The following is a 27,730-nucleotide window of genomic DNA, read 5'->3' as shown; positions in this document are numbered from 1 at the left end:
CCGCCACTTCACAATGACACCGCAGGCCAACAAAGCCACGGCTGATCCTGGATTCGTGAGTCTCCCTCGCAACTTGGAGCCTGTGTCCTCTTCCAGTGCCAAACAACCCGGCACGACCTACGCCAAGCTGAGCAAGCCCATCAGGAAATATCCAAAACCTGCCCCAGCAAAGCCCACCTCATACAGCTCTGCCTCAACCAGTGATACCACAGGCACTACTTACCTTGGACCACAACCGGAGACAAAAGAGCTGCAGTATGCAGACTTGAACTTGGACTGTCCTCCTCAGCGGGAGATTTCTACTACTGATGCAATCCACTCCAAACCCAACAAAACAGTTACTGAAAAAGGAATGACTGACTGATTGGTTTGTACATCACAGCCAACAGTCAGAGCACGTATGTAAGTGAAACGAGAACTCCAACTGATTTTTAGTTCAGGGTTTGGGAAGTGGTAGTTTCGGTTTCTCAAAAAGGAACATTTCTTTGGCCACAAAATAAAGACGTAAGAGAAAAAAGAACACTCTCACAACATGATGGAATGTGGGGAAACCCTACAACTTACTATTCATCAGCATCTTGTCACTGTACAGCATGCTATGCATAAACCATATACCAATTATACCCTTTTCCCACTACAAACTGCTTAACCTGGAGATTTGCTCCCTTGAGGTCACAACTGGCATAATCCCTGCCAAAGTACCTTACTACATTTCTACGTTAAGCTTTTCCATGAATCCTATGAAAATCTACCCTTACTTTCATCAAATCTCAGGTAATAAACCAAGCCTACAGTCAAATGTACATTGTTGGCATTTGGTATCATGTAACCTATAAAAGTTGGCTACATAATTGGCTTATTTCCTGTCAGGAATGCTGAAAATGAAGACGTATTTGTGATTGTGCTCATTTAAAGCAAAGTCTAGGCAGCATATTCAACAGGATGTCTTGCAAATCTTCACACAGGCCTGTGGTATGTGTAAGACCTAGCCCAGGATCCTCATACGAGAAAATTTACTGGTAAAAATACTTAAGTCGCCAAGGGACGTGTAGTTTGTAAATGTTGTAAAGGGTGCAAATAAGAAAAGTTTGGACAAAAAAATTCAACATTAAGGATAGGCCTCAGAATTGACCGTGACAAAAACATGTCGACAGCAATTGATAACTTAAGTGGCTTAGTGTTGTGTAGAGTGTATAAGTTGAACAATGCACAACACATTGATTAACGTAAAATATACGCTAGCTAGATGTACATTGTAAGTTTGTGATAACTTTGTGTTTTAAACATTTACCAAATCCTGAATTTTGGAACAAATATTACAGATACACGGGAGTATTTATTTGAGTGTTTTGGGACTTAATTCAAATTGGAGGTATTTGTGATACTGTTGTGTGAATGAAAACATTCTGGCAAACACTAATCAGTGTTTTTCTGTAAACTGCTGTAAATTTCAAAGTATGCGCCATAAAAGTAGAACAGTAGCGGATATTGGTATGTTGGAGAATTGTACAAATCTGAGTTTCAATGGTCTTAGGCTTTGTCGGTTTGTCTCCTCGTCTGTGTAATAAGCCTTTTGCGAGTTAATTTGGATCAAAATCTGGTACACTGAGTTCTTAAAATTCACATGAACATAACAACTTGAATTCTCCTTACTAAAATCACTGTTGCTATACCTCTTGATTCGGGGCAAGCTTTTGCTTAGTTACATAAGAGACGCCTTGCAACAATACACTGTTCTCAATGGACAAAAAAAGGCACAAAGGAACCAGTCCATGCCAGAGATGGTGGTTACTATTCGAAAGCTTGCCCCGAATCACAAGGTATAGCAACAGTGTCTTTAGTCTGGGGCATTCAAATCGTTATGTTTATGTGCAGTCAGATAACTCAGTGCACCAGATTTTATTAAAATTTAACTTTCAAATAGCTTATTATAGCACATGTACATTTACCTATGTCTTTGAATTAAAAGCATGAGCTCAATGCTTTTCTCTGAACCAGGATTTTCTTTTACTAAGCAAGAAACTGTGGAGTCAAGAGTATGTCTACACGCACTGTATGGCGTACGTATGTCACGCAAGCCAAGAGATACACACGTACTGTATGGCATGCGTATGTCACGCAAACCCACACAAGTGTGTATTTACCTGCAACTGGGGACCCCCTATTGTTCCTCTTTTGTTTGCACTTTAACTTTTTTAGAAGACCACCCATATGTTTGGTACACAGTTGTCAATCGGGGACCCTCTGTCAATCGGGGACCTTATTGTCCTCTATTGTTCAGGGTCCCCAATTGAATGCAGAAACAAACTCAGAGACACACACATACTGTACGACATACGTATGTCATGCAAACCCAGAGACACAGTCGAAGCTGAGATTTGGAAGGCCACCTTTTGCTTTCTTAAACCTGGCATGACTGCGAAGAAAATGTAAAAAAGCAAAATGGCTGTTTTTCTGATCACATGTACAATACATGAGTAACATGGAGGAAGTTTTGTAGCACATAGGTATATGTATGCATGTCTGCATGTCTTCACAATTTCAATACACAGTACTTGAAAACCCCAAATTTGTTGGCAAACCTGAGCCGAAATTTCTGCTTGTATCGTACCATGTCTTATAAAAATACAATTGTACTTGTACGCGATATTTCATGTTATATACATCTATCTTTGACAGTCCACTGTATCAGTACACGCAAGGATAAAATCTACGAGGAAGTTGATTTTTAAAAAAATAGCTTCCCATTTCCTCCAGATTTTCATTTGTTGACAAAGCAGGAAAAGGCAAGCCAGCATTTTCTACATAATTAGTGGGCCTCTGTGCAGAGACACACAGTTGTTTGGATGTTTGCATGTGGTGTGTGTGAGGAATACAGTACATGTACATGTACATGTATGTACTGAGAAATTAAACAGACACACAGGAAGTCAATGTCCAAAAAAGGAGGCACCTTCTTTTTACATTTTGAGGAAAAAGGAATGAACATGTGGCCATTGTGCTGAAACCATTTTAAATGGCAAAGCTTTGTACATACATGGTGTACCAATAAATTTTTTTGTACATGTAGGTAATTGCAGCAACAGACATGTAGTTTAGTTGATTATAATTAAAATTTCTAAAGAATTACATATTTCTTAATTTATACACGTACATGTATGTATTTCTGAACTGAAAACATTAAATGCACTCATGACAGACAAAAAAACATGCAATTTGAGTATATTTACAGGACGAGTTTATCAATGTACACAAATGCAACTTACACATAGAAGGCTCTCATAAATTATCGAAAAATGTTGGTCTCACGCATGTCTCATTTTGCAGTAGCCTACTGTATTTTCCAAAATACCCAGTATGCAAGATTAAGTTTTACAGTGGACAGATGGAAAGGATATCTCTTGTGGGGAGAATAGTTTTCCTAAATATAAGGACAACAATCATACATGTATGAGACATTTTTAGAACTGTGTCCATGTGGGTATATATACCTGTTAAGCTCTACATTTACGGAATGCTGCTGCACTTACGTGTGAATGCCATTTAATCTGCATAAATATTCCAGATATTTCCGAGACAAACAAAAATAATCAAATATATGTAATTACATGTAGCTGTAAATATAAGGTGCTAACGAAGGGAATGAGCCTTCGTGTATATTCTCATCTGCTTGCAAGTACAGAACCAGTTTTACTCGCTTTCAAACACACATTGTGAAATGTAATCCGTATATACCGGTAATGTAATGACAAATTTTACAGTAATTAGTATTTTAGTAACATTATTACACAGTTTTTCCAATTAGTCTGACTGTGCATCTTCCATTTTGGACACGTTGGGATATCCTGTTTTTGTCGAATCCGCATCTGCCAACTGGTCAATTTTTTCTTCTCAAAATTCCAATGATTTCAACATCATGTTTCTTGATAATGTTGTCTTATTATGACAAGTACTTGGTGTAACAATGAATGTAGTACTAAAGAGGGAGTGTAGATGTAGATGTAGACTCATTTATCATTATCACGCTAGTTTCCAGTAACTGCTTTGCAAGTTATTTGTATAATCAAAATTGTACACTGCTTGGATTTTTTTTCAATGGGTCAGTGGACTTGAAGAGATTTTTTGCCTGATTCCATAACTCTTGGCACTTTCCGTTGAAATGTAAGCGATCTCACCAATTGTTTACTGGATCTTTTCAAGAATTCATATATCTGGTTTGAAATTTAGCATCGCTGTTTGTGGCACGTGTTGTTTTAATATTAACCCTAACCCTCCTTAATCCTTCACCTGTTGGAGGACTGAGGAGTGTTAGGGTTCATGAAGTTGCCAAAATAATATATAAGCGGACATGAGTGAAAAAAATTGAGCTCCCCTTTCAGTGTACATGTACCGGTACGTTTCTAGGACATAAAAAAACAGTTCCACTGGAAGAGTGCGTAATTCAGTTACAGAAGGGTCCAAGGGATATATTTCAACAGTAGATGTATTGTGCAAATTAAGTAAAAACCAAATATGAGGTTTCGGCTCCAAAGTCCGCTTTCCCTTTTGCAGCTGGTACTCTCAGCTTTAGTGACTCAGAAAAAAAGTTAGTGTTGAGCAAATTCCATGTAAGCGACAATTTGAATTGATGCCAAAATTGGTATCACCCTTGGTAACTGCAGTTCCACCTTTTTGAGGAATCAAATCCACCAAAATTATCAGTTCCATTTCCCTTTGATTCAATTCCGGAAATGTTGCAAAAAGACAGAAAGGGTTATGCCCTTTTCCCCAAATCGTGCAAAACTGAAAAAAAATAGGGATTTGAAGCAATTTTAAGGCAGCTAACCAATCACGTTAGAGACAGGTTAATATCTAATATTCACAACTTCCTGACAGATGGTAATTTCTTTCATGTTATTTTTAGTGGTGGCAATTCCTGACATTTACTCCAAAAAAGCTGAAATTGTCCAACACCGGAACAAATAATGCAGATATTAGCGTTTTAAGGAAATGGCGAAGCTACACAAGTTGTAAGGCAATAATTTTGTTCAATTAAAGAATGCATGCCAAAAAAGTGGCTCTTGTATTTTGTGTCAGTGTCTAAATTTCTCTCCTAGGGCGAGTCCATTATGGCGCTGCTTCAAAATATAACCTTTAACAGTCCCCCTTTTCGGACCATTCCGGGCTGTGAACTTTCTTCACTCTGCCAAGTTTTCCTTCGTATTCCAAGACCAACGGAACGCCAAACCACAAAGGGAGGATGGCTTGGTGGTAGGACCGTCTCGTATCCAGGTGCCAGTGCATTTTTACGCAACAAGCATTATCAAATCGCAGTGGACATTATCGAATGTTAGTACACAGTCATGTTGTGTGTGTCCGAACAGAGAAACTGTCTGAGGTATTTATGAATTGCTCTTAGTTAAAAAGCACGCCTGCAAGGTTGTCCAACATCCACCGAGCGACAATCTCTCAGTATCTGCGTTTCCTTTTTCCCCATCACTGGTGATGAGTACAGATGATACCTGAATGCAACTGCTACACAACCATGTGCCCTGCGCCCGGGCACGGGTAATGCATGTTTAGTGCATATTCAAATGTGTGCAGCATTCAGGTTGAACTGACGATGGTCAAAAGTCATGAAGTAATACAACTCAGCCCCCGCCGGCACCTAATTTAGCAAGAGTTCTCCCAGTAACTTCCAATATACCTTCTTGGTGTCTTTTCTACCTTTTCTATTCTTGAAATCATTTCTTTGACCAATAAACTCAGCACTTCCTTTCCACTTTTACTGTAACCGTTGCTCTGTCATCAAGATCTTTTAACTCCCGTCTTACCTTCACAGTGTCTTCATCTTCCTTGCCTTGCTCTATCCTCCGCCCCATCTCCTCCAGCCACGCCTCCATCTCCCTGACCTCTCCCTGGTACCTGCTCCACTGGGGCACCACCTCCTTCAGCGCGTCCTTGCGACTCTCCGCATCTCCCCGCAGCGTGTTCCAGCGATTGCGGAGGGTGCCCAGCTTGGCCTCCAGCTGCCGGCACTGCTTGGGGTTGTGTTCCTTGGTCTGGCTGATCAGGGTCTCCCCCTGCGCTATCAGGTTTTCCACGTCGGGTTGCAGGGAATCGATGGCTTCACTGGTATCCTGAATGGGAAACCATTAACATTTACCCCAAAAACCGAGTTTGATTTAAATTTCATTTTGGGGGTTTCTTTATAGGGTTCATCTCATACTGGGGTTCCTTGCATTTCATGAAAAGTAAATTCCCTTATTTTTCTATGAGATTCCCTGACAAATTTTCCGAAATCAGGATAATTATTTAAACCCATTTCCAGTTTGACATGTTTTCCATATTGTTGAAGATGTTTCAGGTGTGAATGAAATACAACAAGCTGACCACTTTCTCTTTTGGCCTAATCAAATTCCATGACTTTTCCTTGACTACAATAGGAAAATGGAACTCATTTTCCAGGTTTTCCCTGATTTCCAGGGTAGCTGGGAACCCTGAATGTGGTTTTAATCTGTAACACCCAACAGACAGTTTACAGTCTCAATTCTCCAGGCAGCCATGTTGGTGGTCATGCACTGTCATCAGTCCCTTAATGGCATATGTTTCAATGAACACGTTTGAATGTTGTTGATCAGCAGAATGGTTCAGTGCCACATGTAAAAATGAGTCATAAGGCCACTGTTTCAATACTGTTTAAGTTTGCATGAAGAAAAGCAAGCAAGCTCTTTGTTTTGATGGATCACTTATTTTGATATCATAATGAAAATGGACGCTGTTGGGGATAACATGCGGAGCCTTCCCGCTGATTTCCATTGTGCACGATTCTACTGAAAGGCCTACAATCCAAAAGTGGCTCAGGTGACTTCTGGTCCATTTTCACAGAGCAGGTTACATGTATTCAAGGAGAGCTCATCTTTTTTGATAGCTGCAGGATTGTTTTGAAGCACCCATTCTACATAACACGTGATACCAACAAGGAAGACATTTCAGTAGAAACTGATGGTTTCCTCACTATTCCAAAACACAGTTTCCTTCTCTTGAAAGGCCTCAGCCGGCTAGAAATTAAAAATGCCTGAACGGACATTCAACATGAAGGATTTCGTTCATCTTACCTGCACACTCTGCTCAGCATCCTGTTCAAAGTCTTCCGGTCTCAGGTCCATACCGTCCACTAGTCTGTGATCACACAGGTCAATGGCTTGGTTGGTCTGCTCCAAGATGACATGAAACTCGGCAATGTGCCTCTCAGCTTCCTCGTCTTTGCCCGCCTCGCCTGCCTCCTTGTCGCCGACGCTGGCGAGCACCACGTCCAGGTTCAGGGCCCCCTGGACCGTTTCCACGACCTGCTGCTCACAGCGCTCGTCAACTGTTGAGTCCGTCCTCTCAGAGCTGTCCTGTTCCTCCCCGGCTGCCAGCCGGGCTGGGGTGACCCACTGCAAGGTGGAAAGGTCCGGCTGCATCTCCAGCTCCTCGATGGACTCGCAGTGCACAGTCTCATCAACGATCTCCTCCGAGATCTGTGCAGAAGTCTCCGCATCGTCAGGGACACAGGGGTGGTTGGGTGCTGACTGCACAACATCTTCGGTTTCCATGGCAATGGGCTGCTCAACTTCCTCCTTGGGAATCACCTCAGTAGCAGAAGCAGCAGCCTGACGATCCTTGTCCTCCTGTTTTAATCGTTCCTGTTCTCTCTCTGCCTTGAGTCTTTCTTGTTCTTCCTTTAATTTCTCTTCTTTCAATCTTTCTTCCTTCAATTTCTCTTCTTGCAATCTTTCTTCCTTCAACTTCTTTTCCTTCAATTTCTCTTCCCTCAATTTTTCCTCCAACCGTTCTGCCATCAACTTCTCTTCCTTCAATTTCTCTTCCCTCATTTTCTCTTCCTTCAATCGCTCCTCCTTCAGCCGTTCCTCCTCCTCCCTCTCCATCCTCTTTCTCTCTTCCGCCTGCCTCCGTTCAGCCTCCTCTTCCTCCGCCTGTTGCCGTGCCGCCTCATCCATCTCAGCAATGATGGTCTTCTGCTCCAGCTGCTTTTCCTGGCAATGGAAACACAGGTATTGCAGGAATGTCAGTGACCCTTGATCTCAACCGTGAGGCCCTTTGAGACCCAGTTGGGCTCTTAACGGCCTTATCTGTCACAGCCCCACTGTACTATTTACTTGTCAGAAATTCATAGTGTTGAAATATCAGGGGGGCCTGACTCAATTTGTCAAGGTTTCTCAAACTGTATTTTGTCGTCTCTCCCTTTTTTGTTTCCAAACGACTGTCATTAAAACTCTCTAAGCAAACAATTTGCAAGGGGGGCAAAGAGGACCCCCCCCAAAAAAAGAAGTCTGGCCCCCTGAATATTTGGTCTTGGAATTATTTTTGATTATTAACTTAACCACACAAAACAGCACGATTTCTGAGAATACCAGTACTTAAATTAAAAATTTACTCAGTCACATAAAACTGTTCAAATGGGCCAAGTGAGAAACAACTTTTTTTAACTGCCAAGGGTTACACTAACCACCCGGTCAAATCGACTGGTGGAGAAGTCATTTATCATTGCGTACTGCAGACAGAATTCTGATACAGGATACGATGTGTTTAGATTCCAACTACACACAACAACAACATCTGGTTCTCAGGGCCTTGTGCCCTGATCAGGCCAACGGCTTTTTTTATTCTTTCCTTCCTTTTTCTATTCAATGTGTCAAGTTGTAAACTCCACCCTTTCATCTCGTATTGGCATTCTTTCACTAACAACACATTCCACAGATACCGACATGAAGGGCATCTGATTTCATAACATGCTGGAAAAACACAGTGGACAGTTTGGGTCTCGGTGATTCCCTACACGTCCACAACACTCCCTGACAACTTCCCAAGATAGTTTAAAAGCAAGGCAGCGCAACAAAGTCCCTGTTTATCCAGAACTTGTTTATAGTTGAAAGAAAAACAAATCATTCAACCATTGCAACAAAATCAACTGGTTGACCACAATGAAATGAAACAGGGCAGAAAACACGACAAACACCAACAAAGCGGCACGTATTTTCAATTCTCCACTAATTTACTGCATAACATCCATTTTTTCAGAATCACTTTCACTTCCCACGTTTTACTTGCTCAATGTTTACATTTTTCTCCCAATCACAAATTTCAATGTTTACATTTTTCTCCCAATCACAAATTTCCTTCCAGAAGTAAAAACCTGTATGTTCTACGGGCCGCAAAAATTAGTACTTAAGTGGTTCTTTCACATATCAAGTAAGGAAGCTGTTTACCTTAAAGACACTATTTGCAAAAAACTACAAAAAAAATAAACAAGTGGCGCAGAATAACGATGGTCATAAAAGTGGTTCTTTGAATAACATATTTTCAAGTTCGGCATCTTCAAGATGATTTTGCCACTCAGCAATCTCCCTGTCAAATATTGGTAACGAGAAGCTCTCTCTACTCTATGCACACAAAATCCCTGGAACTGAGATTTAGAGCAAGCAAAGAGTAAGCGAGATAGTTCCTGCATTAAACACACTAAAAGCCATTCCTTGCAATGGGACCTATCCATGAACAATCCAAACATCTACTGTAATAGCAAACTTCGGCCATTTGAACAGAACAAGCTTAATACCCCTGATAAAATAAGAGACTTTGATAAAAAAAAAAAAGGCATAGTCTTTTTCCCTTTATCAATGCAAAAAGCGAAACTGATGTGCAACCTACCTTGGCCCGTTGGCACACGTCTTCCCATCTCTGGTTGAGGCTGATGAGGTCGGGCTCTGTGGAGCGACGGCAATCGCCGCCCAGTCGCAGCAGCTCCAAGGCCTGGTCACGGATCTCTTCAACTCTCGTAGCTAGGTCCTCCGATTCCTCTTGCAATTTCTGTGCAAAGAAAAGGGGAAAAAACTAAGACTTACAAGCCTCAGAAACATAAAGTCAGGAGGCATTCCCGATAGCAAACAGAGTATACCTTTCAAAACGACGAGTGGAAACGACCGGTTCCTCTTGAAATCACACAAATAACAAAAAAGAGAGTAACTTCCGTTTTGTTTCCGTACACCTGCCATACTTCGTTCATGTCTGCCATGCAAACCCGTAAGCCTCATTTGACCAAACTAATTACTTTCCAAACTTCAGTTAGAAAGACAGGATTCTACCACTTTTGCTTTTTACATCAAGCAGCGGCAAAATCTCCATACGAAGTCGGTACCCACCCTGCACTTGGCCAGTTCCTCTTCTCCGACTTTCTCCTCTCTCGGCAGTTTGTCCGAGGCATCTAAGATCCTCTCAGCCTCGGCGAGCCACGGCTTCACCTCACCAAGACTGTGACGGAACTCCGCTATTTGATCGAGGTATTTCTAGAGAGAAACGCAGTAGTTCCAAAACAGATAAAACTGAGTCTCCCCCCCTCAAAACTGATGATACAGACTTTAGATCATTAAAATCAGTCAGGGTTGCAAATCGTGTCATCACAAGTCAATATCTCGCCAATCACAAGACACCTTACCTCAATTCTGTCCCAGAAAATTCAAGTGATGTGTGATGCATGAACTCCATTGTTATTGCTTATTCTCCGTAACATTAAGTCCCCTTTCCTTGAGACCTGACTTTTAATTTCACGTGTGACAGACTTGCTCATGACACTGAAATCAGTCCCGCTGTTTCAGTAGGGCAATTTCAATTAAAAAAAGAGAGTTGTCACCTTTACAAGGCATGCTTTCACTTCGGGGCTGTGGGCACAACTCTTAACCAAACTGGCGATCCTTAGACCACTTGCGGAATAAGTTTCTCAGAAACTGATTAGATGCCTAAAAACTTCTTCAGTGATTGGTATTGGTCAAGCTCCCGTGAAGCAGTATCTCACCTTGAGTTGCACGTGCCTGTCTTTGACTTGGCCAGACAGCTTGGCCAGTCTCTTCTCTATCTCCTCACAGTCCTCCTTGAGGGAGTCCAGGCTGCCCTCCTCGGCCAAGGCGATCAGCTTGTCGGCCAGCTTCTTGCACTCGCCCATTGAGTTCTGCCGCTTCCTGACGTCGTGCTCCAGTTTCTGCCAAACCAAGTCACAAGAGGCAAACCGTTACATTTCATCCCCCCAAAAACTCAAATGTTTCACTGCACTCCAGGGTGTCCACTGCACTCCATAACATGAATGAAATTACCCTTGAATCTTACTTTATGTGTTCTTGTAAAAACACTTCGACATGATCAAACATTTATTATAAACATCAAAACCATCAGGAAACATCTTTCATTATTTGCAGATGTTATGAATACAACAGTTTGGTAATGCCTAGATTTTCCAAAGTCACTTGTCAACGTCATATCCCATAAAGTACCAATTTTACTTTCTTCCAGAATCTAGGAGTGTAGGCCAACTTGACCAAAATGACCTGACAGAATTTGGGGACTGAAAAACTCCAAATATTCCACCGGAGGGGAATAATGACAAAGACAAGAGTTAAAGAATTACTTTCCAGAGCTTTAAACACCTGACAGGGCATGGGTTGCCTCCCAAATGGCTATGATTATGAGAGTTTTACACCAGTTATTTTGTCCAAAGTGCGACATCAGTTAAACCTCTAACAATCATCAATTTGGGGGTGAGAAATCTTGGGGAGCTTTCCAATAATTGGCTTCATCTCCATCTGATATTTAACCCCTCTGATTTTGAAGTTGTTGGCCCAACAATAATTCAAGTAGTGCAACCACAACACCGTACAACAGCAACAGTGCCAAATACTGAAGTATTTCTGTTTAATTTGAACAACTTAAGCCCACATCTGGGGAGTGCTTTTAGAGATGAAGCCTGAGATGCCAAGTACTGGAAAATGGCCTTGAAGTCCGGGCAAACCCTAAGTGGACACTGAAAAAAACATACACATGTGGCAGAACAAAAGGCCCAGCTCACCTTACACCACTCAACCTCCTGATTCAAGCTCTGCGGAGCGCCCTCCGCGTCCTCGTTCTGCTTCCGGCCCAGCTCCGCCTCCCGGGTCTGGCACCACTCGCCCTGGGCCACCAGCTCCTTCTTTGCCTTGCGGCTGAGCGACAGCGCCTTCTCAAGCTCGTCCCGCCCCTCTGTCACCCGCTTGCCCAGTTGGTTGTACTGCAGCTTCAGGGCATTCAGCCGCTCCGTCAGCTCAGCTGGGTTGTCCAGCTGCCGGCGCTCCACGATGCTGCGGCCTGTCTTAATGACGTACTCCACCTCATGCTTGATCTCACTTAGCGTCTTGTAGAAGCCCTGAGATAAATAGTCATCAGAACAGATGCTGAAATGTAACAAAACAACTACCAGCAGGATTGTCCAGGACGGCTTGAAATTAAACCACACCACAGTTGACAAACTAGACAGTTTTTAGTGACATTAACATCACATCTGTACAACCTAAAGCAAGTTTCTGAGTGATGCCAACTTGTCAATGACTAGTTGATTTTACCTGGTAACCTAAGTACACATTGTATCCTGGGTACCAGGCAAAATAAATGAATAATTGTAGAATTGCTGTCAACTTAGCTTGACTGAATCTGTTCAACAATGTCCACAAACAAAACTGGACAAAACCAGTTCCAACCTGTCCTCACTGGATCCAAGTGACAATTCTGGCCCGAGCAAAACTGGCCCAAAACGGGTCCAACTGGTCTAACATCAATAATGCTTGTCACATCCAAACCAGACAAAACCACTTCTGACTGGTGGCGACTGGATCAAACCCACAATATTTAAACAACTAAACCAGATAAAACCATTTTTGACCAGTCCCGAACGACCTGACCTACCATGCAGGCATCCTGCTGGGTCTTGATGACCTCTGGCTCTCGGTTCTTGACCACCAAGACCCCGATGCCTTCCTGGACGTTGTCCAGGATCCCCTTGACGTGGGCCATCTTGGGCTCAAAATCAGACGGTTTTTGGAACTTCCGAAACTTGTGCTGGAGCTCATTCATATTTTTCTACAAGACAAAAAAAAAACAACAAAATCAAAGACATCCAAGATATGCGGGGACCTTATCTTCTACAAGAAATCTTTCCTCTATTCACATTGATTAGATGATATTCTTTGTCATTTGGGTAAAGATCAATAAATGCATGCCCAACACCTGGTCGCAGTTTCTAAATAACCCTATTTCCCAAAGTGATATTCTTGACGTACGGAGGGGAAAAATCTCCTGATTTATTTTCTCCTTTCTGATTCATCCATTCAACTCACCCGTAGTATTTCCACCTGCTGATGGAGCCTCTGATTGGCTGAGCTGCTGGTCTGTTCCATCAATGCGGTGGCCCTACTGTCGATGTTGGACAGCACAGTCTCGTGGGCTTCAAACTCCGACTTCATTTGCTGAAACGACAAAAACAAGAAATCCAGTTGGTCGAGGGCACAATAGTTCCAATTCCTGAATGGATTTAGCAAAGATGGAATGTCCCAATGAAAACGGTTTGTAAATTAATGAAGGGCAGGCTGAGAAGCAGAGGTAAAACACAAGATCTTACATACAAAGCCAATTTTAACCTGGGAAAATTCCACAGGATGTAACTTCTTTAAATGAAGAGGTTTAAAAGCCTGCAAGACAGTCAGTAAACAGATCATGCTAAAACTTAGCAGATGTCTCAGCACTTTTTTATCTTCTGCCAAAGCAATAATTTTTCCTGCAGGGAGCTGGACGGTGAAGCACATTAAATTAAAGAATGTCATTATTGCTTTGTGTTCTAAAAGGGGTTTGGTTGGTAGTCTCTGCACCATTTGGTCCAAGACGTCAAAGCATACACACTACAGATAACATCACCCACAAAAGGCACCACTGAAGAGAGAGTAAAACAAGCGGAGGACAACCATCAGGTGGTTTTCATTTCAGCAATTGCGGAGTTTGGGATGTTTCCAACCTACCTCAAATTCACTGGGGACATCCAGGGCAGAGACCCGCGACGCCAGCCGGCCGTTGAGCGTCCTGTCCACGATGGTGATCCAGCTCTGCAGCACCAGCATGTCCTTCTCCAGCTGCTGCAGGAGCTGCACATTGTTCTCCAGCCGCTGTTGGCACTCTTTGGCCTAATGTTCAAACAAACACGTACCGCATATTAAGAGTCATTCTGTTTAGTGTTTTATACAAATGGACTAAATGGAGACCTTTGGCGGTACCAGAAACTAGAAATGAGCCTAACTCATCCCTGGTTTCCACAGATATGTAATACAAAACTGCTGCAAACTGCTTGCCGACTACAGTGACCTAAAGTACAAATCACAAAATACGGAGGGCCTGACGTTTCGATCCCAGCGAAATCATATTACCTTCGAGAAAGATTCCACTAGGATCAAAACGTCAGGCCCTCCATATTTTGTCATCCCTGGTTTATTCAAGTACGATACAATTTTCTTAAATATAATGATACACGATAAAGACCGATACCACATCTTCAGGGTTTAACCTGCAAGTCGCTACTGTCATTGAAGGCAAATGTTCACAAGCTCTGGCTACATCCATAGCAATGAGCCAGTTCAGTATTCCAACAGTACAAGCACAAAATGGCGATCGTCGTAGGGCATTAGTGAACATCAATATGAAGTCAGCCCTCTCAGCACGGCTATGTGCAAACTCTCAAGAAATCAACATATTCAAGCAGCGGTGACATCAGGTGCTTTATAGAGAACGACCTTGCCTTTTTGAGTAACCAGTGAGCTCAATGGAAAGAGAACTTTGTTTTCAGTGAAACACTGCATAGGGAAGCTGCATCAAATGTTCATGACAATAAAACTTTGGCTACACTTCAAAATTTGCTCGCTGAATATCTATTCTTAAATGCAATAGACCTCTATCATGGGGCAGCCATCGTGGGTTTCTACCATTCAAAGCATCATAATTAACCTGAGGCTGGAAAGAAAAAATAGTCTCTTCCCTTTTCTCAACACCTGAAGTTAAATTGCTACTGCCAATGGGTCAAAAGGGAACAAGACAAACCTGGCAGCATTATGATAAAGATCTAAGAGGAGGACATCTTACATTTACTAGTTAACAAACTCTGTTCAATTACTACATTGGGAGGATACACCATCATGGTTGAAGCACCCCCTCTTGGGTTGAAAAGAGCCATGTTGGTGGGGAGTGTTCATTTTGTTGGTAGCCACACAACTATGTGGTTGTGTGGCTTCATAGACATTCGTGAACCAGTGAAGTAGAGTTCCCACCAAAGAAGAGTCCCTAGCTAGGAAAATTGAGCCCTCTCTTGGTCCTACTCAGGACAGACAGCTTTTCTAATCTGTCCACTTTGGTGATTTGGCGCATGGACATCTACACTCATGGTGGTTCTAATTCCTGTACCTGGGCGATGACCTCCTTGGCCTTCTGGTTGTAGATCTTCGTCTCCCGCTCCACGGCAGACACCATGATGTCGTTGGCCACCAGGCTCTGGCTCAGCTTGTTGATGCGTTCCAAGTTGTCGACGGCATGCTTCTGGACAGCCAGCTCCAAGGCCTGCCAAACCAGACAAAGGTTGGGTGAGCATGCTAACCTGCAAAGGTCATTCAACTTCAAGTGAACAATTCACGAGGAAATGAAAGCATGAAGGTTGTCAGAGAGAACAATGCACAGTTACCAAGCTTTGCCCATTTTGAAGCATTTACAGTACAATACGCAGTTCCAAAACTTCTGAGATTACAACTGTACTTCAAGGCCATCCCTGACTTGAAGGTGAGTTAAACCAACATCAGGGAAATGGAGGATTCAACTCTGGTGAAGTCCCATGTTATTTGAGCTTTTTCTTGCGGCAGAGCCATCTGTATTTTTCTTTGTTGTTCCTTTGGATGAAGCAGTGGCATCAATGGGGATTCAGCGATAATTGATCAGGTATGGATTCCCAGGCCCAATTAGACTACTCTGAAGGTGGCTCATCCAATGACCATAAACCGCAAGAAAATAATGAAACAATAATAAATTTACACTATTTTTTTCAGTGATTCCAATCTGAGGCAGTAACAACGTACCTGACACACAAAAAGGAAAGGTTTAGAGTGGCCAGTGAAATCAACTGAACACTCACAGGCATTCGGCGACTCCAAGTTATTCTGCAATACCAGCAGCAATCAGACTTGGCAAGAAAGTTTCAGGGGCAAACGGAAAGACGCAAGTGCCAGTCAACGTGGCCAAAGAAAGGCTCATTCTGACAAGAAACCAAGAATCTCTTGCACCCTGCATTTGAAACACATTTTTCCAACAATTTACATTATCTGTTTTCCCAAACTCACATCAATCTCTTCCGATATCTCCTCGGCGTCCAGGCTCAGGGAGGGATTCTGCAGCTTCTTCTCAAAGCCCTCCATCCACACGGTCTCCTCCTCGAGCAGCAACTTTAGCTGGCGCCAGTTGTCGGCGGCCTCGGCCAGCAGCTTCTGCGCAGAGGCCAGCTTCTCCTGTCGGGCTGTCCAGCGGGCGTTCAGGGCTGAGTACTCCGACGAGAGGGCTGGGGCAGTGTCCGGGGAGGCCTTGGCGACCAGCGCCGAGTGGCCCTTGGTTGCTGAGGCCATGACAGGTTCTTTATCTTTGGCATCTTCCTGAGCTTTCTAGAAGTTGGAAACAAACTAGAGTTACCTCCCATTGTTTGGATCCCACAGCTTTTGGAGTAAATTTCTCAATTCTATACATTTGATCGACAACACAGAATCACTTTAAGTAACAATACTTGATGTAAAAAGAGTCCACCTTCACTGAGAATTGTAAAAACCCAAATTTTACACTTTCCTAAAATATGACAATTTCCATGACATTTAATACCATTTTTCAGAGAAATGTTGTTTGGTATAATGATCTGGAAGCCTCTGGTGGCCACAAGGATTTTCATATAGACTGCAAATTAATCATTATTCTGTTATCCCATCAAAAGCAGTCCATAACCCTTGCATGATCTTCATTCCCGTATGTTTTAACCCTCCTATGTGGAAGTCACTCTTTGGGTCAGTTGGTAAACACCTCAAAGAAGCACAGCTGTGTCATGTTATGCACTGCACCAACTGTCCCTCACAGGAATATCAGATTGCACTTTTGTGCTGCCCAACAACTTTGCCTCACTGTTTCATGTGCATAACTGTGCAGTAAGCCAACTGTAGCAAAGAGGACTGTACCAAAGACCCTGAGTCATTTTGTGCTGGCAACCAACTGTATTCCCATTGAACCTGTGTATATCTGTGTTTTGTACAGAAAACACCTGCACAACAGCGACCATGGGCATTCATGCATATTTATGCTGTTAACCATAGGAGGTTTAATGACTTTTTCCCTCTAAAACAGGATTCGAAAGCACCCTATTTCTCCAATTTCCCTGGACTTTTCCCATGACTTTAAAGTACAACTTTCTTCCAGGATTTCTCAGAATTTTCCACTATCGTAGGAACCCTGGAAAGTGTGTTGGGGGAACTAAACAGCTCTCCATGTCGACATTTGAGTTGCCGCATTTATCAGAATGAGAGCTATCATTCTGCCTACTGATTAAGACTCTCTCAGTTTGCTATAAAGACTCTCGCTTGGGTACATTTCAAACACACTAGATCTTTTGGAGGGAAAAACTGCTGACAAGAAGCCTGCCCTTTCAGAGTTAGAATGTATCCCAGAAAGGTGAAAAAAACCTCCCGACCTTGACTTTCTTGAGTTTGTTCTGGATGTCGGTGGGGTCTTGGATGGATGCGTCTTTGCTGATATAATCCGCTTCGGTCAGGTCCAGCCAGTCGTTCAGTTCCAGTATCTCGTCTTTCAGCTTCTTGCACATGCCGTGGGCTGTCTCAAGACTCTGCCGAAGGGGGATGAAAACAGTCCGCCTATCAACTTCATTCGAGAGAGAAAACTATTAACCCCTTCACGGCAGGGTTATGTTGACCGCGACTGCTGGGCTGTATTATGCCCTAAATGGGGGGCTTGGTCCAACAGCAGGCCCCATTGAACCAGCAGGTGAATAGACTGTATGTGTGGTATGCACTCATCCTCACACAATGGTGTGGTAGTAGCAGTCCTCCGTAGCGAAGGGGTTAATGTTCAACATCCTGAGTTGTTTCATAACGCTGTCTTCAATGTACAACGCCAACGCTCAACAAATGGAAAGTGAACATGTGTCATCAAACATGGCTTCCCTATTCTTCCTAGCTCAAATACAAATTCTCATCCATCCTTACGTCATAAAACTGATAATTACGACTACAAAAAGCAAGAAGAACGGGAGGCTTTTGTAACACTTGCTGGAGCCAACAAGATCAATCCAGTACTGTTGTTTGCATCACGACAGTGATTATATATCAATGTTCAAAATGATGCCAACAGTACTGGACCTGTCATGTGGAACTATACTTTTGCCACCACCGAGCGGTTCGGAGTATCCCATCCCCAGCCCAGAGTATTACCATATATGGGCATAGTAACCTTTCCCTACTGATACAGGAATATTTGTCCAAATTCAACTTTAAATATCTCAAGTTGGCAGCAATGAATATTAAATCCCATCGGTACAAACATGTTTTAGAACGTTTAGTTTATGTCTGTAGTCAGGTTTTTTTGAACAGCCAATCAAACTTCTGCAACTGAAATTTTCGTAAGTGTTTTTTTATTCCAATTTTCGTAAGTGTTTTTTTATTCCATATGCGGCAACGTTTAAGAAAAGCACTCTATAACACGGGAACACCCACACAATCCGTTAATTAAAGGCTGTTAGAAGTCGTCTTGTGATTGGTCAGATTGCATGAGATTTGTCACGTGATAGGCCGTCCAAATATGGCAATACTCCAGACTGATTCCCTCTTCACCAATGTGGCAAGGTTTTTGACGACTGATGAACAAATAAAAGCCGAATGACCGACCTGTCGCTGTTCCCTCGCCAGCTTGGTCACCTGCGTCCACTTGGCTTGCAACTGCTTCAGCTCCGCCGTGATGCGGTCCGCGAAAGGGGAATCTCCCTCCTTGGCCAACTTCTGCCCGGTCTCGTTGATGTTGTCCATGTTTTGCTGCAGCGTCTGGATGTCGTCGGTCAGAGCCTGGGATGGTCGGCAAACAGTACACTGGCTTCATTTCTCGTCAAGTGGCCTTGAGGATTTCATTTCTGTTCTTGTATGCAATCGCGTGTTCCATCAAAATAAGGTTCCCAGATGGGAGATATTTCAGGATTAGCATGGCACAACCGATTCAGAATATGGCTGACCTGTTTTGTTTCTCTATCACGCCATGCATAATGGTAGGATCTGCTTAAAAGTGAATTCTCTAAGATCAGAATTTCTAAAACGATGTGTATACTGCTTCGTGGAATTTGGTCAATAATTTTTCATTTCAAAAGATCTCAGATCTTGGTCTGAGAATTTACTCAGGAGTCATTTTATTTGCCAAAAGAGCCTTCCACGTGTGTCTCCAAGGCTCCAAAAGTGTGAATTTTTTCCCTTCGACTAAATCCTAATGCTGATGAATCCACTCATATTTCTGATATCTCAGAAGAGACAGCTCATCAGTTTTGCTGCGTGGTAATGAAGGCCTGGAAATTAAAGCCTGTGCGTCACACATGCATTTTGACTCCAACAACTGTCAGGAATACCTGACTGCAATCCATCAAGTGATCCAAGCGCAGAATGTGGAATGCCTCCCTCTTTTTAATTTCCTGTTTTCCAGCCGTGGCCTGTTTGTTTATGGCACCATATATTACTCAATGACTCCGGCTAAATGAACACGAGTCCTTTCCCGTGCTGGCTTTGGCAGGCCCGCACCCTTGCAATTTACTGATCGAACATTAAATGATTTACAGGTGTTGGCAGGCAGGAAATAAAGTTCAGTGCGTCGCAGGAAAGCTTTTTGGTTTGTAGTCATTTCAGTTGCTTTTACCTGACCAGGTTAGAGTGCTTTATGTTTCTCAGTGGAATACACTGCCTCCATAAATTTCAGGCACTTTCTAGTTAAATTTTTTTTTCTCGTGGATCTTTTGCTGTCATCGATCCAATGTACATCTTTTAGGGTAACAAAACCAGGAACTCCTGAAAAGTGCAGCCTGTAATCCGAAACGTGAAATGCTGACGAAAATTGCAAAAGGTTACGACGCAGCGTCATGTAGTTACAGAGACGAAGGAGAATCTGTGTTTTGACTTGTTGGAGGCACCCACAAATTCACAGACTGACAAACTGAGTCCACAAGGTTGCCAGAGATAAATTCGAACCCAGGTCCAAGGGATAAAAGGTGACAGAAGTATCACCATGCGAACTTGGCAGTCCGCACCACAAACTTACTGTGGTACAGATGAGCACCACGTTAAAAATGAGCCACAGTTTCTACGAAAAGAAAGACAGCTTAACTGAAATAGTATTCTAACGTGACCTCTAAAACATCTCCCTTCAAGAGGAGTCCTGGGTTCCAAGTTTGAATTCTGCATCAGCAGTTTTCCATTTCAAACAAATTATTTGGAATGACTGAAGTAGTTTTCCTAGTATCCCACATGCTTTACTTTGGAGTAAAAAGTAAGCGAACAAACATTACCTGGAAAGTCCGAATGTCTGTAAAATCATTTCCAACGAATTTCAAGTTTGAGACGCCTACCTGTCCTTGCTCCAGCTGGGCCTGGAGAACTTCTAAGTCACCCAAGGCAATTTCCTCAGCAGACAGAAACGTGTCAACCTCAGCCATCCAACTCTTCAGGCCGTTCACTTCATCCTATGGATGACAATCAATGACGGACAAAACAGGTCACAGTTAAAAAGTACTACACTTGAGGTGACACAAGGTATCCTCTGTGAATTTGTTGCTGAGGCTTTCGGAAAAACTTCTGAAGCCTCACAGTAGCAATACCAGGTCAAGTGGTGTCGATGCAAATGTACGATTAGTGCTGGTCTCGTTGTGCTAACCTTCAAATCTTCCTTAGAAAACGTTAAGTGGAAATATTGCTTGTAACTTGAGCAAATGTCACATCTCTGATTACAGTAGCAAAATGCCTTTGGAGAAGGAAGTTTTCCCACAAATAGGGTACACACTATCGAGCACTGGTTTTGCCAACAAAATAACTGTCGAGGACAATAAGAATCCTATGTTTCCTTTACGAGTCTGTGCTATGTGGTACAAAGCCACACAAGACTACACTTATGAGAGTGTATCGCTCTGAATGCTGCCGACCTTTTTTCCAGTCTGGTGCAGCAACACAGCTGATGTGTACTGCAGACCATCATAAGACCAGACACCAAACCATTCACAAGACCAGTCGCAGGGTGAACAATGACAATGAAATGCTTCGTGGGTAATCCATTTGGATAGCTTGTGGCTCGAATTCAGACCGGAGGTCTTGCGTTGGTCCTGTGGGGTCTTGTGACGGTCATTAGGGGTCTCAACTTCCACAGTGATCTGAATCAACACACAGGCCATCTCTTTGAATGAGATCTGTAGAATGGAGGAACCGCCACTGACCTGCCACAGTTTGAGTTCGCTGAGGGCTCTCTCCAGCTGACCCTGCCTCTCCTCCACCAGAAAGGTCACCTCACCCCAGCTCTGGTTCATCTTGTTCAGGTCATGCTGCAGGGTCTCGGCCTGCGAGGGTGACGGGGCACCAGACACTAGGTCCTTTCCCGTCTTGTTGACAAAGTCGTAGTTGGGCTGCTGCTGCTGTATGGTGGATTGGAGTTCCTGAAAAGATGCAGTGTTGACATTGCAGATTTCAACTTTGCAGGCTCGAGGTCAGTTCATACTTAGTACAAAAGCGCACACAAATGGCATCAAATATTCTCACTACGAATTCACAGAAGTCAAACACATTTCAACTCGAGAGATATTTTGCAGCACATCTTTCTTGATGTCATCTTTGCTTTGCTTTGCTTTCACATCTGCATGTGGTATGAACCAGCCTTTAGTGTTAAAGTTAGCCCACAGACAAATCAACATGTACACTCTCCAGTTCTAAGTTTCAAACAGGGCTAAACTTCAATTAGAGTGAACAAAAAGAATGCAAATATCCCTCGAATTCAAGAGGCTCTGGGGTCTGGAGTGGACAGTGACATCAGTAACTTGTCAAAAGCAACTTAAAATTCCACCCAAGATAGTAGGATCTTTTAACACGTTTTCACAAGCACTGATCACACACCACAAGGGTCATAACTTAAAAGTGGAGGACAAAAACCAAGGGCAAGTTTGAGTGATGACCATTTTCGCCCACTGCTCAATTTTTCCTAGTAACCTGATCAAAAAATATTTGCTGGGTACCTTGCAAAAATCAAAATGGTTGACAAAATGGTTGTCATGTGAAATGGCCACAATACCACACTCATACTACCAGTACCTTCACCTCAAAATGCCATCAACAGAGCGGAAGTAATCATCCGACGACTCAGGTAGGATTCGAACCTCTTAAACTTTCCTACCTTGTATTTCTGCAGCTGGTCCTCCAACTCATCCACCTCCGTCACAAAGAACTCCTCTGACCTCAGCACCGCCTCCACGCTCTGCAGCCACGACGTCAGCGCCTTCATGGCCTCGATGTAGCGCTGGGGTGGGGCGCAGTCCAGCGCCCGGCCCAGCAGCTTCTCCTTGTCCCCCAGGGCGGCCCGAGCTGCCTCCCACGACTGGCGGAGGGCCTTGGTCTCCCGCTGGGCCGAGCGGGAGATGGTGGCGTCGCCCGTCAGGTCCTTGGAGGTGGCCGTGAGGCGCTCCAGGCGGTGGCTGTTAATGGTCATCTCCTTCTGCTTAGCCTGGGGAAAGAGCGGGTTAAGGTGACTGAGATTGAGAAATGGGGCAATTGAGGGTAAATGCAGGCTAGCAACCTGCGGTGTCTACTTAGCCTGGGAGTGAAGAGTTGATGTGACTAAATTCGGGCTAACACCTGCGGTGTCTAAACGTCATATTTTACCTCCTCACATTTACCAAGGCACTTCTGCTGCAAATGAATTGACAAAAGAGGTCCCTTTGAAATGCTTCAAAAAATAACTAATTTAAAAAACAATAAAAGGCAAATTAGATTTTCAACTTTCACGAGCATAAAGCAATTACATAATTCTAGATGGGTGCTCATTAATAGCGGCTTACTGGTTTGATATTTACAAACAGCCGAGTACAAACAAGAGAACCTAAACCTAAAGAACCGAAACTAAAACTTTCAATTTTCCTCAAACCCCATTCAAGAGGTTCTTTTCTTCCTTGAGCATGTACAGAAACACAGTTAACTTCCCTATTCATTTCTGAAAGATTTCCACTTACATCAATTTCTCAAAGCAAAGAAACCTTGAATGCAATGGAAATCAACCAAATTTGAAAACCTACAGATCTTTCACAGCTCTAAAATAAAAGGCAAAATTAAACAAATGGTAACTTGGGGTTTACCTCGAGGTTTCACAAGGTCTAACAGGACTTAGTGGGGTACCTCGGAGGAAACCTCGAGTTATCCCCCGTTCACTTTTTCCATTCTTCCTTTCGTGCCTCACCCTGCACTGGTCTAGCTGGGCCTGGATCCCTTGCAGGCTGTCGGCCACCGTGGCGTGTTCCTCCAACCAGGCCTGGACCGACTGCACCACTTCCTGGACCCGCTTGGACTCGTCGCTAAACTGCTTCCGCAGGGAGGCCTGGTCCAGGTTGCGCTTGCGTCCGTCCACTATGACGCGCACGTCCTGCCAGCGCTCCTGGAGGTTCTCCAGCGAGTGGCGGATAGGCTCGGTCGAGGTTCCCTCTGAGGGAGAGAAGAGACAAGGATGAAAAGCACAGTACGGTAAACTGCGACAACCTTAAACGTGTGCATAAACAGTCAATATTTCACCTGCCGACATCTAAACAGAGAAATGATGTACAGGACGAATCATGTCTCCAAATTTTGATGTCGTATCTTTCAATGCATAACTTCTTCAATCACAGTATGTCCGTACCTGGTATTTACCAGGGTCTTCCTGCAAAGGTAAAGCTGCCAAAGGAAAATTCTCTTTACTGCAGGCTTAGAAAAACTTTCATTTCAAACTCCATTTGTTACACTTCTCACTGCTGATTGGCTGATTTCAAACTCCAAAGAAGCCTTTTTGACAGACGGGTGAATTTCAACTAGTGAAGTCAATTTATTTTCTTTTCATAAAGTGTGCAAAATTAAGGCTCAAAACTTTAAATGTGAATAATGAATGCCAATCTGGTTTATTGATAATAGTTTAGTAAGTTTAATGATGGTTTTGGCCATCAGTAACTTAGTTGACTGCTAGTTTATTGAGACAAACACCGGTTCTTACCTAGGCGGGTTTGAGTGATCAGCTTGTTGCCAAGCTCCGATACATTCTTCACCCGGGCTTTCCTCTCATTCAGATCTCTCTCCAAAGTCTGTGGGGGACAAACGAGACCCATCACAATAAATTACCAAGACCAGAATTCCAGCACTATGGTGCTACTACAAAAGCAGCAGTCTTGCTCTGTTTAGCCACCCAAGTCTCGTAAGTTTTTGTTTGCCTTATTTTCACTTTATGCAATGAGTCTTGTAAAACTTTTCTAGAAGAGTCATTCCTTGAATAACTGAACACTTAACAGTTTCCCGATTATGAGTACAGAACGCTGGACAAATACTTTGAATATTTCAAGAGCTGCTACATCACACAGATTTCCTGTAAAAACTACTAACATCTGTTCTCAGTAAAAAATCTTTTAAAAGCTTTTAAGTCTTATATCCAAACGTTTCTGTCATGACTGTTGTTATAAACATGGTCCTGATGTTCCTCGTTTGATGGAAATACAAGACTTACACTGTAAAATTTCCTCTGCTCGTCCAGGTTGGGATCCTCGGGCGAGGGCTCACGGGAAGACATCAGCTTGTGCTCCGCGTCCTCCATCCATGACACCAGGCTGCCCAGCTCGCCGTCAAACTGCCGCTTCAGCTGGCTGTCCTCGTGGGGCCGCTTGTGGGGCTCGCTGGCAGGAGCAGGGGTGGGGGCAACGTGGACGGTCTGGGTGATGGTCTTGGTGACCTGGGTCTCGGTGACGGTGCCACCCGCCTCCCCACGGTAGGTCTTGGAGGTGGTGGTGCTGCTGACCGCGTCGGTGATCGGGATGGCATCCAGGTTGATGTCACTGTCAGCGATCTGACGGAGGTCAAGTATAGAAATGTTTAATGGTCAATACTGGTGACTTTCTCTGGTGACTGTGAGCTCAACTGGCATGGCGGTTTCCAACAGTAATCTGGTTTTCCTTCTACCGTACCCATTTGGAGTGCATTTCCATCTGCTGGACCACGCTGTCCCATCGCTGAGAGAACTCGTCCAGCACCAGCTGAATGTCCTCCACCGCCCGGTTGTTCTCCTCTAAATGCTCCACGATGCTCTCGGCGCTGCGGTTAAGCTTGTCAAACTCGTTGCGCTGGATCTCCAACTCCTGCTCCAGTATCTAGCAAGAGGAAGAAGAGAACAATTCCGCTAAGCAGAGGCAAAGAAATTAAGATGTCATGCAGATTTCTAAGTGACAGAATTAAGCGCAAAAAATACTGGTTATAAAAAGCACCCAATTCTACACAAGAGCACAAAAACTAAGCTCTGGAGCTGCTAAAAAACGCTAAGCAAAGAAAATATCTGCTGATTTGAAATTGCGCCTCAGATTCACGTCTCTTAGTCGGTTTTGTATTGTGAGACATTCCGTGAGATAACACAGGCATGAAACCTGGGCTTTGATCAAAAACACGGAAATTCCAATCTTGACAAGACTTTGCACAGTGTTTTTTCAATTTTCAAAGGCATGAGTGTGAAGTGAAAAACAAGGAAATCAGTTGATCCGAGGAAAAGCTGCATGCCTGATAACATGGTGAAGAAAGTCACATCAGGATGCGGCATTCCTCATTAAAGCTACTGTTTTAGTTTGGTAAGTTTTCCCCTAACAGTTGCGTGCAACGGGGCCCGAGTTTCATCAAGAACCTTTCACTGTGACGTCCAGCGTCTGCTGGATATCACCCACCCCCTCACCTTGAGTATCTTCACCCTCTCAATGGCCCCCCGGGCATCCTGCACGTCGGCCAGCCGCATCTGGGCCAAGGTGGACTCCTTGTCACTCAGCCAGTCGCTGAACTGTCGCTGCTCCTCGGCAAAGCGCTGCCAGTGGGCCCAGATCTCCTGCAGGACGGCCCAGCGTTGCTCGGTCCACTGGCAGACCCGGGCCCAGCGCTCACCGAGGCTGGTCAGCTGCTCCTCAAGGAGAGCCGTGGCTGGCGGGAGAGAAAACGGACAGTTGGTACTTATTATCATGTAAGCGCAAAGATGTCGGAGCTGCAAACTTTTTTGAAGTTCTGGAGTACTCCTATCAATATTTGCCGACTGATTATGACAGGCTAACTTCAGTGAAAAAAACTGCATAATCATAGTACGATTAATTAAACTTAAAACATCATATCTCTTAACTTCACAAACAGTTGGTGCTAAATGTTTTATCTCAACAAGCTCAAGGTAAAATGCCACATGGTCACTAAAATAATACAAGCTGTGAAAAAGCTATTCATACACTTTCTCAGAACAAAGCAAAACCGAGATACGTTTTTGCACTGACACTGCAATATCAAGTCATCTGTGGGAAAAAAAAGGGCCCTTCAAAAACTCATCCCCTGACAGCCAGAAAAGCCTAATCCAAAGTTGATGTGACTGCTTTTGTTTCTAGACAAGCAAGGTGCTGACTGATGCCCAAACCAATGCATGTCCGCACTCCGCCTACCATTCTCTGGACTACTCTCATCCACCACCACCACCATGTGGGTCAGGGAGTTGACCTGCATCTGCTGCTCCTCCAAGGATTCTTGAAGCATCTGCCAAGCAGCGGCAGAGAAAACAAAAAAAAAGCAGGACCAAGGGGTCAAGAATAGAACAGCTTGTTTACATCCGAGTGAGACAAGTACTGGCTCCGAGGTCCGTATCTGTCCATCTTAGACTTTTGTACTTGTGAGAAATACTCCAAGAAGCACATTTGTACATCTACAGACAATGAAACTTCGTTTTGCCTACTAGTACCAGATGAAAAAAAAAACCACAAGCAAAAAAAGGAGCAACTAAAGCACAGTTCTATTTCAAATTAAAAAATGTGGGTATGTCTAACAAAAAGAGGTCAGTATTTATTTATAGAGTTCCTGACACTCAACTGTCACACTCACATTAACCCTAACCCCCAAGGGTATATGTAAAATCGTATTGAAATTGAAGGATTTGGGACTGTTAGGGTTAAGCATCAAACGGGTGATACTCACAACTTAGGGACGCAACTTGGAAGTCAGGGATAAAACAAGCAATTTCCAAGCAGAACAGAGACTTTGCAAACTGTTTTATTTGAGGAATAATATGGCTCAAGTGGGAGCTGATCTGAGGAAAAAAAACTGCGGCCTGAGAGCAACTTTAGACTGATGCTTTTCTTCTCAACAACGGAAGGTTGCCTCTCACCCTGTGTTCTTCCACCTGCTGGCTGATCTGGTCCAGGTTGCTGCCCATGCCCTCCTGCCGGCCAATGACCTCCTCGGTCCGGTCCAGCCAGGCGGCCAGGTCGTCCAGCTGTTTCTGCTGCAACTCCATCAAGACCTCGTGCAGTCTGCAGTTCAAGAACCACACGAGTGTAATCACTTATCCTGCTGTTCAATAATGAATATTTGACTCTACAAGGGGTCAAACTAAAAATCATTGTAAAAGTCCTGGATCTATTTCATCCCAACCCTGTCAACCTGCTCTATCTCTGTCTCTGATTGTTAGACTTCTTGTTCAGAATCCTTAGCACCCCTCTCATTCTTTCCTGCGTCTGTGGATCTTCAAATTTATTGACCTGTCAACCAGCAGAGCTACTATCCTGATTTTCCCATACCTG

At 43.6% G+C, this 27,730-nt stretch overlaps 1 protein-coding gene across 5 annotated transcripts in view; it reads right to left on the bottom strand.

Annotated features, from left to right (window-relative positions):
- Window positions 1–27,730, bottom strand: part of dmd (dystrophin) — a 173,713-nt gene that overhangs the window by 92,972 nt on the left and 53,011 nt on the right. For all 5 annotated transcript variants that reach the window (XM_087146941.1, XM_087146939.1, XM_087146940.1 and 2 more), the window contains 23 exons: window positions 27,316–27,460; window positions 26,600–26,690; window positions 25,861–26,099; window positions 25,109–25,291; window positions 24,655–24,990; window positions 24,151–24,238; window positions 23,368–23,609; window positions 22,312–22,638; window positions 21,365–21,580; window positions 20,507–20,620; window positions 18,795–18,968; window positions 17,585–17,737; window positions 16,203–16,517; window positions 15,280–15,432; window positions 13,851–14,012; window positions 13,176–13,304; window positions 12,745–12,918; window positions 11,876–12,208; window positions 10,832–11,014; window positions 10,182–10,325; window positions 9,691–9,849; window positions 7,098–8,018; window positions 5,814–6,119 (listed from right to left, as the gene is read on the bottom strand). In XM_087146941.1, the coding sequence (XP_087003067.1) occupies window positions 5,814–6,119; window positions 7,098–8,018; window positions 9,691–9,849; window positions 10,182–10,325; window positions 10,832–11,014; window positions 11,876–12,208; window positions 12,745–12,918; window positions 13,176–13,304; window positions 13,851–14,012; window positions 15,280–15,432; window positions 16,203–16,517; window positions 17,585–17,737; window positions 18,795–18,968; window positions 20,507–20,620; window positions 21,365–21,580; window positions 22,312–22,638; window positions 23,368–23,609; window positions 24,151–24,238; window positions 24,655–24,990; window positions 25,109–25,291; window positions 25,861–26,099; window positions 26,600–26,690; window positions 27,316–27,460 (5,287 nt within the window). The remainder of the gene's footprint in view (window positions 1–5,813; window positions 6,120–7,097; window positions 8,019–9,690; window positions 9,850–10,181; window positions 10,326–10,831; window positions 11,015–11,875; window positions 12,209–12,744; window positions 12,919–13,175; window positions 13,305–13,850; window positions 14,013–15,279; window positions 15,433–16,202; window positions 16,518–17,584; window positions 17,738–18,794; window positions 18,969–20,506; window positions 20,621–21,364; window positions 21,581–22,311; window positions 22,639–23,367; window positions 23,610–24,150; window positions 24,239–24,654; window positions 24,991–25,108; window positions 25,292–25,860; window positions 26,100–26,599; window positions 26,691–27,315; window positions 27,461–27,730) is intronic.

This window comes from Acanthaster planci, linkage group LG15, assembly GCF_054643075.1.
Source record: "Acanthaster planci isolate LZ-2023a linkage group LG15, COTS_SCS, whole genome shotgun sequence".
Classification (NCBI taxonomy): Eukaryota; Metazoa; Echinodermata; class Asteroidea; order Valvatida; family Acanthasteridae; genus Acanthaster; species Acanthaster planci.
This window is presented reverse-complemented; position numbering and strand designations above follow the sequence as displayed.